Source organism: Nilaparvata lugens, chromosome 1, assembly GCF_014356525.2.
Source record: "Nilaparvata lugens isolate BPH chromosome 1, ASM1435652v1, whole genome shotgun sequence".
In the NCBI taxonomy this organism is placed as follows: Eukaryota; Metazoa; Arthropoda; class Insecta; order Hemiptera; family Delphacidae; genus Nilaparvata; species Nilaparvata lugens.
In genome coordinates, this window is record NC_052504.1 from 95622762 (window position 1) to 95637049 (window position 14288).

The 14288-nt window shown below is 35.7% G+C and overlaps 1 protein-coding gene across 1 annotated transcript; it reads left to right on the forward strand.

The window, feature by feature from the left end:
• Positions 1–5234: 5234 nt before the first annotated feature.
• Positions 5235–12518, forward strand: LOC120349461 (zinc finger protein 239-like). The gene is made up of 3 exons (XM_039419657.1): positions 5235–5396; positions 7818–7940; positions 9817–12518. The coding sequence occupies exons 1-3, from the start codon at positions 5385–5387 to the stop codon at positions 10864–10866; spliced, it is 1185 nt and encodes a 394-aa protein (XP_039275591.1). The 5' UTR covers positions 5235–5384; the 3' UTR covers positions 10867–12518.
• The last annotated feature ends 1770 nt before the right edge of the window (positions 12519–14288 follow it).

A 14288-nucleotide genomic window follows, 5' to 3' on the forward strand; every position in this document is an offset into this window, starting at 1 on the left:
AGTTGAAAGCCTGTCAGCTAATCCAAGTGCGGGAAAATTCTCAAATTAAAATTCTCGATACGATTCCAAAAACCGTAAGCTGGCGCTTACACTGATCATAAGTAATTTATTTCAGTAGCCTAGGAACTCATCATTTATATCATTGGGAAATACAAAACAGTAATGAATATATAAAATAATAATAAAATAAATAATGAATAAAATAAAATTATTAGAGAGAATCTGTCTCTAGGTTAAAATTAATCCCCCCCAAAATTTATATGACGCTGTTGGCGTCATGACCCCCCCCATGTAGACACCCCTTAGGGGGGGAATACCCCCAAAGGATAGAGGTCCTGGGTTTTTCCCCATAATGTTAGATTTGAAGATGTTTAATATATGCTTCATTTTTCCAGTTTTATACAAATGTGGTTAAGTATCAAAATAATAATACATAATAATACAAACATATACTTTATAGTTATTAAATCATGAAATATTTATTAGAAATATAGGCCTACAGAGAGGCCCTAAATACACTGAAACAGATTTCTTAAAATCATGGAAACAGGTAAGTTTTTCTTTTACAATGACAATTTCATAGGGGATTATATTCTAATTGGAAAATAACTTTAATTAAGAAAGCTAAAGAAACATTACGCTGTTCCCATAATTCTCACCAACTCTGTATATGTACATTTTTGATTGTCCGATTGTGCCCTCTTTTTTGCTTTCACTGTGACATTTGCAACTTGTAGTTATTCTCACGTTGAAATTTATGCTATAACTCACTTATTGTGTCCTGATAAATAATTGTACCCATTCTATATTCAAGCTTCAACTATACTATACCACAGAGAAAAATATATTCTTTATTTCTCCGTCTTTACCCGTAGCCATATTTTCAAGGCAATTTTGCTACATTGTTAATACTGTAGGAGAATATTATACTACTGCTGTTTAAAAACAGTTTTAAATCAGTATGAAATTCTAAGGATTCGTGTAGATATATAGACCCGCATTTTCATTATATATCTGATCCTTGGGGGATGCTAGCCCCCCCCCGCCATTCCTAAATGGCACCGCTGGAAACTTGGCTAGTACCCTGTCGCAAAAATCCGCCATCTTGTTAGGAAGCGCCACATTGTAATATAGCACAGAGAAGGGATTCCTCTTCTCTGTGACTGAACAGAGGTCGAATAGTAACTGACTGTTGGGCATTAGTACTGGAGACTGGAGGTCTATCAGTCAGACGTGCCGAAGAAATGAAAGTAGTTATGGTTGGGAGGGGGAGCGGGGTGAATATAGTGAGGTCCAGGGTATAATGCCAGTGGAGAAAGATAGGAGAAAAACGTTGCCAAGTCTCTCCATTTTGTCACTGAGTGTACACAGCTGTTACTCAATTCATCCCATTAAATTTGATCTAATGATAATTATCATTATTCCTTGATAAAATAATAAATTTAATGTCAAAATGATCAAGGAAAATATTTTTCCATAATTTGATTCAAAAATTTGCATCAATAACTGAGATCAGATTTTCATTTTTATACAAACCTGAAATGGCGGCTAATTTGAAAGCTGTGATACACTAATCTGAACTTGAATTTTAAAAAACACTTTTGAAGTGAAAATGCACTTACTTTTGTAGTGACGATCGTTTCGACCTGTTGAAACAGACCGACAACAGGTCGAAATGATTGTCACTACAAAAGTAAGTGCATTTTCACTCCAAAAGTGTTTTTTGAAATTCAAGTTCAATTTTAACAGTGAAAAAGTATGGATATACAACAGACTAATCTGAATCTCAAAACAACAGAAATTGAGTTATTTGGTAGGTATTCCATTCCAATTTATTTTTAAAATGATATATAAAAATAAAAATACTATTCAAAATAAGTAATTTCAATGGAAATAATTTCGTTTCGAGAATTGTTTGTTTACTTTTGTACAGTCACTGTCAAAAGTAAAAATAAAATATTCTGGCAAACGGACAACATTGTAAAGAGAGATAGCGCTATCTATTTTGTTGTATGATGGAAAAGGACAGCAACAGTATTGTCAATTCTACACTGTCATTATAACGTGGACCTCACTATAGTATTGAGGGTAGGTTCGGATCACTCTAATGATCCGGATCAATTGTTCTCATTCACTGCCACGAGCCAATCCGAAGAGCAGGATTGGAACTTCTCAAGGTCACGTGACGTCACAATATACATACAGTATGGGCACAGTATACATACAGTACGGAAACTTGGCTAGTACCCTGACGCTAAAATCCGCCATCTTGTTAGGAAGCGCCGCATTGTAATAGTATTGATGGTAGGATCTGGTTTACTGCTACGAGCCAATCAGAAGACCAGGATTGGAACTTCCCAAGGTCACGTGACGTGTTTAGTATTGGCGTCATGTAAAAAGCATTGGTTAGATAGGCGATTGATTACAAGTTTCCATTCTGTATATTCTGTGGTATGGGAACTTGGCTATAGTGAGGTCCACGTTATAATGACAGTAGTTGAAGATAGAAGAATAGCGATGCCGATTCTCTGCATTAATTAATCATATTCCTACACTGTCATAATTGGCCTGATTGTGGACCTAGAAAAGGATAGTACCACCGGCTTTGTCGAATGATAGACAAGGATAGCAAAACCAAAGTTGATCAAATACTGTCATTATAACATGGACCTCACTATAGTACCCTGACGCAAAAATCCGCCATCTTGTTAGGAAGCGCCGCATTGTAATATAGTGAGGTCCATGTTATAGCCTTGTCTATCAGTCGACAAAGCAGATAGTGCTATCTCTTTCACGCTTTGCGATGTTGCCACATTGTTTATCAACAATGTAGAAAATTCAACTAATTGACAAAATATTTAATCTAAATCATAAAAATTTATTATCGCATCATTAAAAAAATATTTTCTTGACAAATAAAATATTATTAACTATTTTCAACAATAATGAACAGTTAAATTCATCAGATATTCCAGTATCAGCTGTTTGGGTGGCAAGGCTGAGATCTGGCAACCCTTTTCTCCTAATATCTTTCTTCACTGCCATTATAACATGGACCTCACTATCTTTCTTCACTGCCATTGTAACGTGGACCTCCCTATATTATTTGTGCCATGTGAAAAGCATTTTCTGGTTAGATAGGCGTTTTATTGGGTCGTATGAATTGGGAATATCTGGAACTCAAAATATCTTGCAGCTAGCCGGAATTGGAAATATATGGAACTCCAAATATGTTGACAGGTGGAACTCCGAATATCGTGCAGGCCGGCGGAATTCAAAAATATCTTGTCAGCTGGTGGAATTGGAAGTATGTTGAATAGGAAATATACGGAACTCACATTATCGATCGTTATTAGCGAGACTGTGTAGATGTGGAATGAAACAAATTTCTCGCAAAACAAATGAAGGGTTCTATAGTTAACCTAAAATAAATTCATCAACACATCAACAGTCGTCAGTCTTGTTTGGAACAGATAACAGAGTTTTGAGAACTTGCATAATATGTACATGACTATTATTTTATAAACCAATATAATTTTAATATATAATGAGCTATGAATTACCCTAAGTGGGATAATTAGTCCATATCATTCCAGAAAATAAGTCAGACTTGAACCATTTCTCAATCACAAACACATTACCAGTACTCCCACTTTGGCGCCGATATTTTGAGTTCCAGATATTTCCAATAATTCCGCCATCTGACAAACAAATAATTTGAGTTCCAGATACTCCCAATTCCGCCTAGCAACATATTTCGAGTTCCGGATATTTCTAATTCCGCTGTTTGCCAAATATTCGGAGTTCCACCCAGCAACAGTTTTCAAGCATAGGACATTTAACATTGATATTTTGAGTTCCAGATATTTCAGGAGCTTCTCTTTGTCTCAGAAACAGAGTAACGGCCAGCAACAGTCACAGTTATAACATAGTTATTCAAAAGTATTCTTTGAGTATCTATAGTGAGGTCCACGTTATAATGGTACTGTATGATTTGCAATGGTGTTGCTATCCTTGTCTCGTTCAACAAATGTGAAAGAGTTAGGGGTTAGTTTTTATTTAGGTTATATTTCATAATGTTTTATTAGGATAGGTTAGGTTTTTGCTTTAAAATTGCAATATGCAAGAAGGGGCTAGGGTCTAGCTGAAGTTATGTTTTTTGATGTTTCAAAGCACAGTATTACAAGGAGTTTTATAGGAGTTTTCTCTGTCTCAAAGGTAAAAGGATGGGTTAGGGGGTTAGGATTTTGCTTTGAATCACATGTTTGTGAACATGTTCATGAAATGAACCACATGTTTGTGAACATGTTCATGAAATGAACCACATGTTTATGTTTTGTTCTAAAGATGACGAATAAATCTAAAGTATCAAATGTGAAAGGGTTAGAGGTTAGGTTTTATTTAGGTTATATTTAATAATGTGTTATTCGGATAGGTTAGGTTTTTGCTTTGAAATTGCAATATGCTAGAAGGGGCTAGGGTGCAGTTAGAGCTATGTTTTTTGATGTTTCAAATGTGAAAGGATAGGTTAGGGGGTTAGGATTTAGCTTTGAAATCTAAATTATTAAATGTGAAGGGGTTAGGGGTTAGGTTTTTTTGGATTATATTTAATAATGTTCCATTAGGTTAGGTTAGGTTTTTGCTTTTAAATTGCAATATGCTAGAAAGGGCTAGGGTCCAGGTAGAATAATGCTTTTTGATATTTCAAAGGTGGAAAGATAGGTTAGGATTTTGCTTTGAAATTGCAATATGCTGGAAGGGAAAAAAGGGTTTTTCAAATGGTTATGTTTATTGATGTTTTAAATGTAAAAGGGGAGGTTGAGGGTTCGGTTTTTGTTTTGAAATGACAATATGCTGACTTAGTTATAGCTTTGACTATAGAAAGAATTCTTTCTTTCTATAGTCAAAGGTTATAGTGTTTTTTAAGATCAGTTAAATATCAACTGTTATATTTTATTAATTATATTTTTCAAAAGAACTCTTTCTTTTATTAAATAAAGTCATAATATATTGATTACTATATTGAATTTAATGATTAATCATCATTGGATAATAATATCTTCATCAAATAGAATGACGATTGGCTCCAGTTACAGTACTCGGTAACCATCATCACAAAGAACGTTACATTCAAAGATCTGACTGAATGGAACGGGAAAAACCCGTTGCTAACGCTTGCGCGATACGGTGCTGTCTGAGACAGAGAGTGGTTTGTGATATTTCCATTCCGCGGCCCCGTTTTATTGACAGTTTCCATTCTGTACCTATTCTGTGGCTGTGTCCTTCTTGAATGTCCAGAATCACCCCTCTCCACAGTCACATAAGTCACATTGCAGTTTTGTTTGATTAGTTGTTTATTGGTATGTGAAAAGAAAAGAAATACCATGGAATCTATTGTAAGTATTATTATTTATTCATATTGGCCAAAGTTATTTTTTATCATAGGCTTAGCTATTCACATAGGCTAACATTTTTTATTCATCAAATCACCAAAATAGATTGAACTAGCCTTCATTGCTTTTTTGTGCCTTTCATCTCGAATGCCATCAAATAATACCCTAATTAAAGTATCAAAATTATTACTGTTGTCGTTATTGAAGCGCCCAGATAGACTGTGTCAGGAGATCGAAATTGAACTATTATCCCAATTTCATGTTAAGGTGTAATTTTATTAGGCTGGTCACTAACAACAGGACAAGTCTGCCAAACGTGTCTATTCCGACAAGTTTTGTCATCAGCAAAGAAACTTTTAAGAAATAATTAAACCTCAAATACAGCAGCAAACGGGAAATAAACAAGCATCAAAGACACAAAACCTTAACCTCAAAACATTTTGTTCTATGCCTTTTGCCATTGCCACTGACAGAAAATATTTGTACAGACATGTCTGACAGATGTGTAGTATCTTAGCTTCAGACAAGACACAAAAAAAGGCTATTGCATTTTTCTAAAATATGTGTTCTCATACATGACTATTAATAATATGGACCTCACTATAGCAACTTTGGAATGCCCCTTAAGCCGCGTTTACACCGGAGTTGGCAATAAAAAATTGCCGATTTCGATTGCAGACGCTAGTTGCCGATGGAAGTCTGCAACTTGTACTTGCAACCTGGGCACATAGTTTGTTTTTAGGTCTGCAACCTGCAACTGCAACTAAACTTTACAGTATGTAGAAAATCAGACAGTATGTAGAATGTCGAGTGCTGAAGAGGTTGTTCTTGCTGCGGCAGCGTGTGTTATTTTATCAAAATGTAGAAAACCGAGAAGATACTGGGTTCGACCTTCATTGCAGGCAAGAGCAAAGTATAGCGGCAGCGATCTTTTAAATTATTTAAATCGAGATGATACAGATCCTTTGACGGGAGAATTGAGATGCGATGGCAGTGTAAAAAACTTTTTAAGAATGTCAAGTGACGATTTTGAAAGTTTAATTGTTGGTATTGGACACATAATTAGTAAACAGGATACTAACTACAGGAAAGCAATTCCAGTGCGAGAAAGATTGGCTATTACATTGCGCTTTTTGGCGAGTGGCGACTCTTATACTAGTATCAGTTATTTGTTTAAAGTTTCCAAAAGTGCGATATCTATTTTAGTGCCAGAGATTTGTGAGGCTGTTATAGGTTTCCTGAAGGATAACATACAGGTGAGCAAAGAAAGAAAATTACTAAATAATGTTATTTTTAGATTCCTTTTATTTGTTTACGTTGTGCACTGAGTTGAATAAATCTAGACAAAAGTTAATTGTTAATAAATCTAGACAAAAAAAGTTGCAACCTGGTAGTGACTTGTTAATAAAATATGAACACAAAGTTAAGTTAATGTTCCAAAGTAACACAATTCATAAAATTAGAAATAATGTATACATCAAAAAAACTCCAAATCAAACAAAGAAACTCTATAGCTTAAGAAATATATAGCTTAGCTTGAGTAATGTATAGCTTAGCTTACATTGCACTAGCACAAACAACAACCAAACAACAAAACACAACAAGTCACGACGACTAGCCTGCTTGAACTGAGGAACTGACGCAGCGCGACCACGTGGAGCCAACAGGCGGGAGGGGTAGCGGGGTAGTTGCAGACTCAAGTTGCAACTCAAGTTAGCGCTGCAACTCGCATTGCCAACCGGGGTTGGCAACCGCCTTTGATCTTTACCGACTCCGGTCGGAAAACCAATTTCGATTGCCAACTCGCAAATCGGTCTCCAACTACGGTTGGCAATGCGAGTTGCAGTTGTTTTAATGCGTGCAACTCAAAATTGCCGATAAATGTCGGCAATCATTGGTTGCCAACTCCGGTGTAAACGCGGCTTAAAGAACGACACGACTAGTCTTTGAGCATGTTGAACAAACATAATTATCTGTTCACTGTTCAGACAAGTTGTGTAGGTCTAGGTATCAACAATAATTATTAGAAGAAAATTCAAATTAAATACTGTCGATCTGGCTCATTTTAAATTGTGGAAAGGTGTTTCTTAGTTAGACTATAAAGTTATTAGTCTAGACCAATCTTGTACTCTGTCTACAAATAGAAATGAATAAGCAGATCAGGTCAAAAACTTTTTAATCTCCCTTGCATATAAAAACGGTGTGTAAATGTGCTCCATATAATTTTAGGCATCCAATGCACCCACGTATCAGTTGTAATTGATAAGCTCATTATAGCCGGTTATCTTTAATGGTATTAATACTTAACTTTGATAATAATTATCACATCATGATAGGCCTACCATGTTAACCTACCCATTGTGCTTAGACTGATTCCAATACTATCAACAACTTTGGTTGAATCAGTTTCTTCTGTTTTTAAAGGTGAAGTCCGAGCCAAGCGAATCGGAAGAATGGCCAGAAGACAGGGCATCTATTAAAGAAGAAATCGACATAGAATATGGCATGCCCTGGCTTGGCAAGCAGGAGATTCCGGATGAGGAACAGGTAACTTCAATTGCATTAAAAACAGTTTAAATTCAATGAATTTCCACAAGGCAAAGTTATTTTGAGCAATATTTGTATTTTCTCAAACAAACATTTTATGAATATAAATAGGTAATCGATCTTATAACTACAGTATTTTGTATGTGTATGAGAACACTGCCAACAGTTTACATATACAAACTCACTTTTTCACATACAGGAACATTTTCAAACTTTTCATTTAAAATTAGTATCAATTTTATTTCTAATAAAGATATTACGTGGATAATGTTCTCATTTGCTGTATTGAATGAATTGAATATTAGTTTCAATAACTTGATGAAATCAATTTTCAATTTACTGAAAGGAGCAAGAAGTGAATTGAATTGTGCAGTGATTGATTATTTTTGGTTGTGAAAATTAATAATGTTAGGTATTAAAGTTTGCAGAGACAGTGGATAATTTTGTAAGAATATGGGTTATTTATTTATTTATTTATAAGGTTAGCAAAAAAAGGTTATGGGTTATAAGGTTATGGGTGATATGGAGTGAGGTATGGACATAGCCTATCTGTATCAATCATCCTTGCTTGGATTTGGAACAGTACCTCATTAGAATGTAGAACTGAGTATCGAGTTCGATAAAATCATTGTACTGAATTATTTTATAAAATGAATTTTTGAATCACCTTTCAATGACGACACTTTGCACTTTCCTAGCTCTGGAATAACAATTTTGCATGTAAGAAGTCATTCAATTTCACTGGATTACATTTTTCATTTTTAAAAGATAGAAAAATCCTTTATTAAAATCTTCTTGAATATTTGCAATACCCATCTTACTATGGCTCATTTGATAAATTATACTGTTCCTTATCACATATTATTCTAATCTCCCAGTCCCAAATCAATTGAAATATGACGTTTTGTTGATCAGACTGTGACATGGTCATCACTTCAGAGTTGGGGTTTCCACATCAACTTCAAATAGCAACCAACTAAATACAAGAGTTCATTATTTCGGATTTGTATCATATTTGCAGTTTCAGATTTGTTATACACACATTTGTTTCACAAATCCTACAATCATGCAAAACTCTTGTCCTTCAGGTTCCAGATTCAGTTAGATACCACCAATAAGTGAAAGCACAAGTATTACACTTAATGTTTCATCCACACATTGGCCCAGTCGCTGGTCTCGCCATCCACACATTGGCCCAGTCGCTGGTCTCGCCATCCACACGTTGGCCCAGTCGCTGGTCTCGACATCCACCCATTGGCCCAGTCGCTGGTCTTGCCATCCACACGTTGGCCCAGTCGCTGGTCTCGCCATCCACACATTGGCCCAGTCGCTGGTCTTGCCATCCACATGTTGGCCCAGTCGCTGGTCTTGCCATCCACACATTGGCCCAGTCGCTGGTCTCGCCATCCACACGTTGGCCCAGTCGCTGGTCTTGCCATCCACACATTGGCCCAGTCGGTAGTCTTGCCATCCGCACTGCAATTTGACCATTGTATTTACTAAATGGACACAATACAAGCCCCAAAAAATAATAAAAAAGTATCATAATAAAAACTAGGCCTAAATAAACTCAGTCACACCGAAAAGAGCAGAGCAGACGACAAAAAAGGAGACAGGATGCTTTGTTGACAAGAGTGTGGATGGGTGGTTTGCCAGCGCTCACCTTCTCTGGCCTTCATTGACCTTTGCAGGGCTGGCCTTCACTCCACAAAAATCTGAGCAGTTATCCTTCCCACATTGACTCCTACAGCTCAGTATCATTAAATGATGTTAGAACTTTATTGTGAATTCTATTTCTTGTGATTTGTCATGTGTGAATTAAATCATTTGTTCATTGAAGTAATTTGATATTGATATTTTGACTTTTTACTTTTAGGAGTTGTCATCATCAGCTGTTTGTGGGAGCGACTCCTCTGCTGAAGAGGAGGAAGAAGGTAGCAATGAAAGATTGGGAGAAGAAGATGTCAAACAAGAGAATGTGTTATGCAAAACTACTCTCAAAAAACCTCATCTGTGTACATTCTGTTCTAAAAGGTTTTCTCATTCTTCTAATTTAACTGTTCATATGCGTACTCACACAAAAGAGAAGCCTTTCCAGTGTACAGTGTGTACTAAAAGGTTCTCTACTTCTAGTGATTTAACACGGCATATGCGTACTCACACAAAAGAGAAGCCTTTCAAGTGTACAATGTGTACAAAAAGTTTCTCCACTTCTGGTGATTTGACTGTTCATAAGCGTACTCACACAAAAGAGAAGCCTTTCCAGTGTACAGTGTGTACAAAAAGGTTCTCCATTTCTAGTAATTTAACCATTCATATGTGTACTCACACCAAAGAGAAGTCTTTCCAGTGTACAGTGTGTACTAAAAGGTTCTCTACTTCTGGTGATTTAACACGGCATATGCGTACTCACACAAAAGAGAAGCCTTTCAAGTGTACAATGTGTACAAAAAGTTTCTCCACTTCTGGTGATTTGACTGTTCATAAGCGTACTCACACAAAAGAGAAGCCTTTCCAGTGTACAGTGTGTACTAAAAGGTTCTCTACTTCTGGTGATTTAACACGGCATATGCGTACTCACACAAAAGAGAAGCCTTTCCAGTGTACAGTGTGTGCTAAAAGTTTCTCCACTTCTGGTGATTTGACTGTTCATATTCGTACTCACACAAAAGAGAAGCCTTTCCAGTGTACAGTGTGTACTAAAAGGTTCTCCACTTCTAGTAATTTAACCATTCATATGCGTACTCATACAAAAGAGAAGCCTTTCCAGTGTACAGTGTGTACTAAAAGGTTCTCCACTTCTAGTGATTTAACCATTCATATGCGTACTCACACAAAAGAGAAGCCTTTCCAGTGTTCTGTCTGTGCAAAAATATTCTCTCAGTCTATTAATTTGACACGGCATATGCATACCCACACAGTTTAAATAACTCAATTTCTTCTCTATTGGTGTGTTCTCTATGTTATATGTTCATGAAAAATATAGCCTTGGATTTCAAATTATCATCAATGTTACTTCATAATAGTTCATAATATATTATTATTATATACATTATATATCATAGTTACATAAAGTTCAATTTATTGTATAGTGTATATAAAGTGAAGAATGTCCTAGTTGAGTTATATTGTCAAATTCATTGTCCTAATAGATCAAATTTTGTTAGCTTCTTGAGTTCAACTTGTTCTTGCATCCATTCTTCCCTCGGCCTGCCTTTGCATCTTTTACCCTTTAGCTTAAGTAATCCAGTTTCCAATTCAAGACTATTTTGATAGTGACATATTTAATAGTGAAGTCCCCAGGTCACGGTACATACGGGCAAGTTTGGTGATGGGGTACTACACATGGTTATCATCCTCAACTCATCTGCCTTTATATGTTTTTGAAATATATATTATTGGAAAACATTCTAGACAATGTACAGGGCCCGGAATAAAAACCTGATGATTTTTAAGGGATAATAACTGAAGTGTTTTTCGTACAATTAAATCATATACTATATCAAATTGAAGATCAAATTTTACAATTTTTAGTGAACTACATAGATTACTCACAAAGTTTTTTATTTGTAGATTATGGCATCCAAATGATTTCCGTTACTTTTCTCACACTTAACCTAATTCTAAAATTTGCCATTGCTCGCTCAATAATCACTTGTGGAATTGCTTCTATTTCTGGTTGAATTACTTCCTTTAGTTCTGTTGATTATTGGCTGCTCAATAACGGTAATTTTGTTTATTCACAAATCCCGAAAAATGAAAATGTTCCTCGTCACTTGAAAGAATAACGGAATTTTGGTTGAAATTTTCGAGAATGAACTCGCAAGCGGGTTTGCAATGTGCCCAATAATTTGCATTGTTGCACTAACATTATCTTATAGGGATGGAATTTTAGGTCGGAATGAAGAATTTGTTGTACACTTTAATAAGAAATGGCTAGCGCCTCAGCATGTTTCGCTGCTGAATGTCGTGGAGACCATGTAACAGCTACTCAGGCGTTCTCACAGTTCGTTTTCGTCCTGTTGGTTTCGTTTTAAAGCGGACAATGTGTTCCTGAAATTCTTTACCCACAACAAGATCGTATTCCTACTGGAAACAGGCGCGTGTCGATTCAAATTATTGAAATGTATGCGACATAAATGCTGTGTTAAAATAACTGAGTTTTTATTTTAAAAATAAGCTTCAATCACAATCGCTTGATGTTCACTTGACCACGACATACTGGCTACTGAAATGGCAAGAATAGACCTGTCGATGTACAACATTCCCGCCTTTTCAATGACAGTGGTTCAAACATAGCAATTACTACAAAATCGTCAGATTAATATGCCGGTCCCTGTACTTCAAACTCCAGCACATTATTCCTTTATTTTCATATATTGTAATATTTATCATCATATTCATCAGATTTTTATGCTCTCTCATATGCTTAGTAAGTTGTCATTTATGTGTTATGAATATGAATGTAATATTTTCTTATAATATATTTGAATACTATGTATTGAAATAAACTCACAATCATTTCATTAGGAATGTTGCGAGAATTGAGTGCTAATAAACAACTTTTTACGAACTGGGTACTGAGTGATTGAGTAAGGGGATTTTAATTTTGTTGCCAACCACATTAAAGGAAGTGTAGTTACTTGACCTATTCAAGAAAAGGACTAAGGACTGTTGCTTGATAAATGTCCCTATAATTGGCAGGCTTTAATAAGATGAAACCGAGCTTTCAGGTTTTAGATATTAGTCTACCTATGTCCAAAGACTGCCTTTCACTATTATATTGATTTTATTCACTAGTTTTGATAATAATTATGAATATGTCCATTGATATTTTATTGTTAGTTTTAGTCTATGTTTTGATTTGCTGAAATTCTCAGACAATTAATGACAGTAAGGGCAGAGACACACGAGGCGTTTTTTTAGACGAGTCGGCACTGTACGACAGGACAGAAAGTTCTCCGATTGGCTGGTTCTCGATACGCCAACTCAATCAGCCAATCAGAGAGCTTACTGGTTTGCCGACTCGTCTGAAAAAACGCCTCGTGTGTTTCTGCCTTTGAGATCTGGGCCCTGTTTCATAAAACTTTTAAGTCACGTAATACAGGAGAATCACCATTCCAATTACATGCTCAATATAGCCGATAAAATCAGCTGTTCCTGTATTACAGGACTTCTAAGTTTTTATGAAACAGGGGCCAGATTTTATTCTAAACAAGAAGCAAAACTAGTTCACAACTAACTTACTGTACGGAATAAAACTACAGGAAATGAAAATTTGACGATCATTATTCAATGCCTCTCGTCAAGTACGAATAAAATTAGTAGGGAGAATAAAATTAGTATTTGTACTTTAGTCCAGGCAATGAATGCTCAAAAAAGGGTATAGAGGGAAAAGTTTGGAAGACAATTTTTTACCCCGCAGTTCTATTTAGTGTAGTGAGGAGAGAACATATCAAAAGTCCCCACCTCTACCCACTGTGCTAAGGGGGTGGGGGTGATTAAAAGGTACCATTTTTTGGTTTCTCGCATATAACTCGAAAATTATGCATTTTACAGACATGACTATTCTATAAGAAATTAAAGCTTACCTAATTTCCTACAATATTGATCCAACAACTTTTTTTATATCTGTTTCACTTTTCGAGATATCCACTCTAAAAGATGTGACATTTAAAAAAAACACATTTTCCTTCAAGTTTTTGCTATTTTTGCTCATATTTTGCTCAACTTTTTGAATATCGATGGGAAAAATCCATGCTAATCATGAGCTTATAAAGCATCGAATTCTCTTCAATTTGATGTATGATTTCATAAGTTTACGCACATCCTCACGACTGATGCAGCAGCTTCAGTGTTGAGTGTGAGATCTTCAGTTATGCGAAAATAGACCAATTGACAAAGGAATTTGGAGAGAATGTTTTGAACACAATTTTTGACTCCGCAGCTTTATTGGGACCAGTTAGGGGGTGAACATATCAAAAGTCCCCATCCCTACCCATTGTGCTAAAGGGATGAGGGTGGTTTAAAAGTTGCATTTTTCAATGTTTTGCGTTGAGAATTTATCAAGCTTCATTTCGTCTGAATAGTTAGTCTTGTCGGTTGAACGCATTTTCTCAAGATATGAGCGTGTAAGCTAAAGATTTATAAGAGCAAAAAAGGAAGGAAAATGTGTTTTTTCAAAAATGTCACATCTTTTAGAGCGGATATCTCGAAAAGTGAAACAGATATAGAAAAAGTAGTTGGATCAATATTGTAGGAAATTATGTGAGATTCAATTTTTTATAGAATAGTCCTTTCTGTAAAATGCATAATTTTCGAGCTATATGCGAGAAACCAAAAATGGTA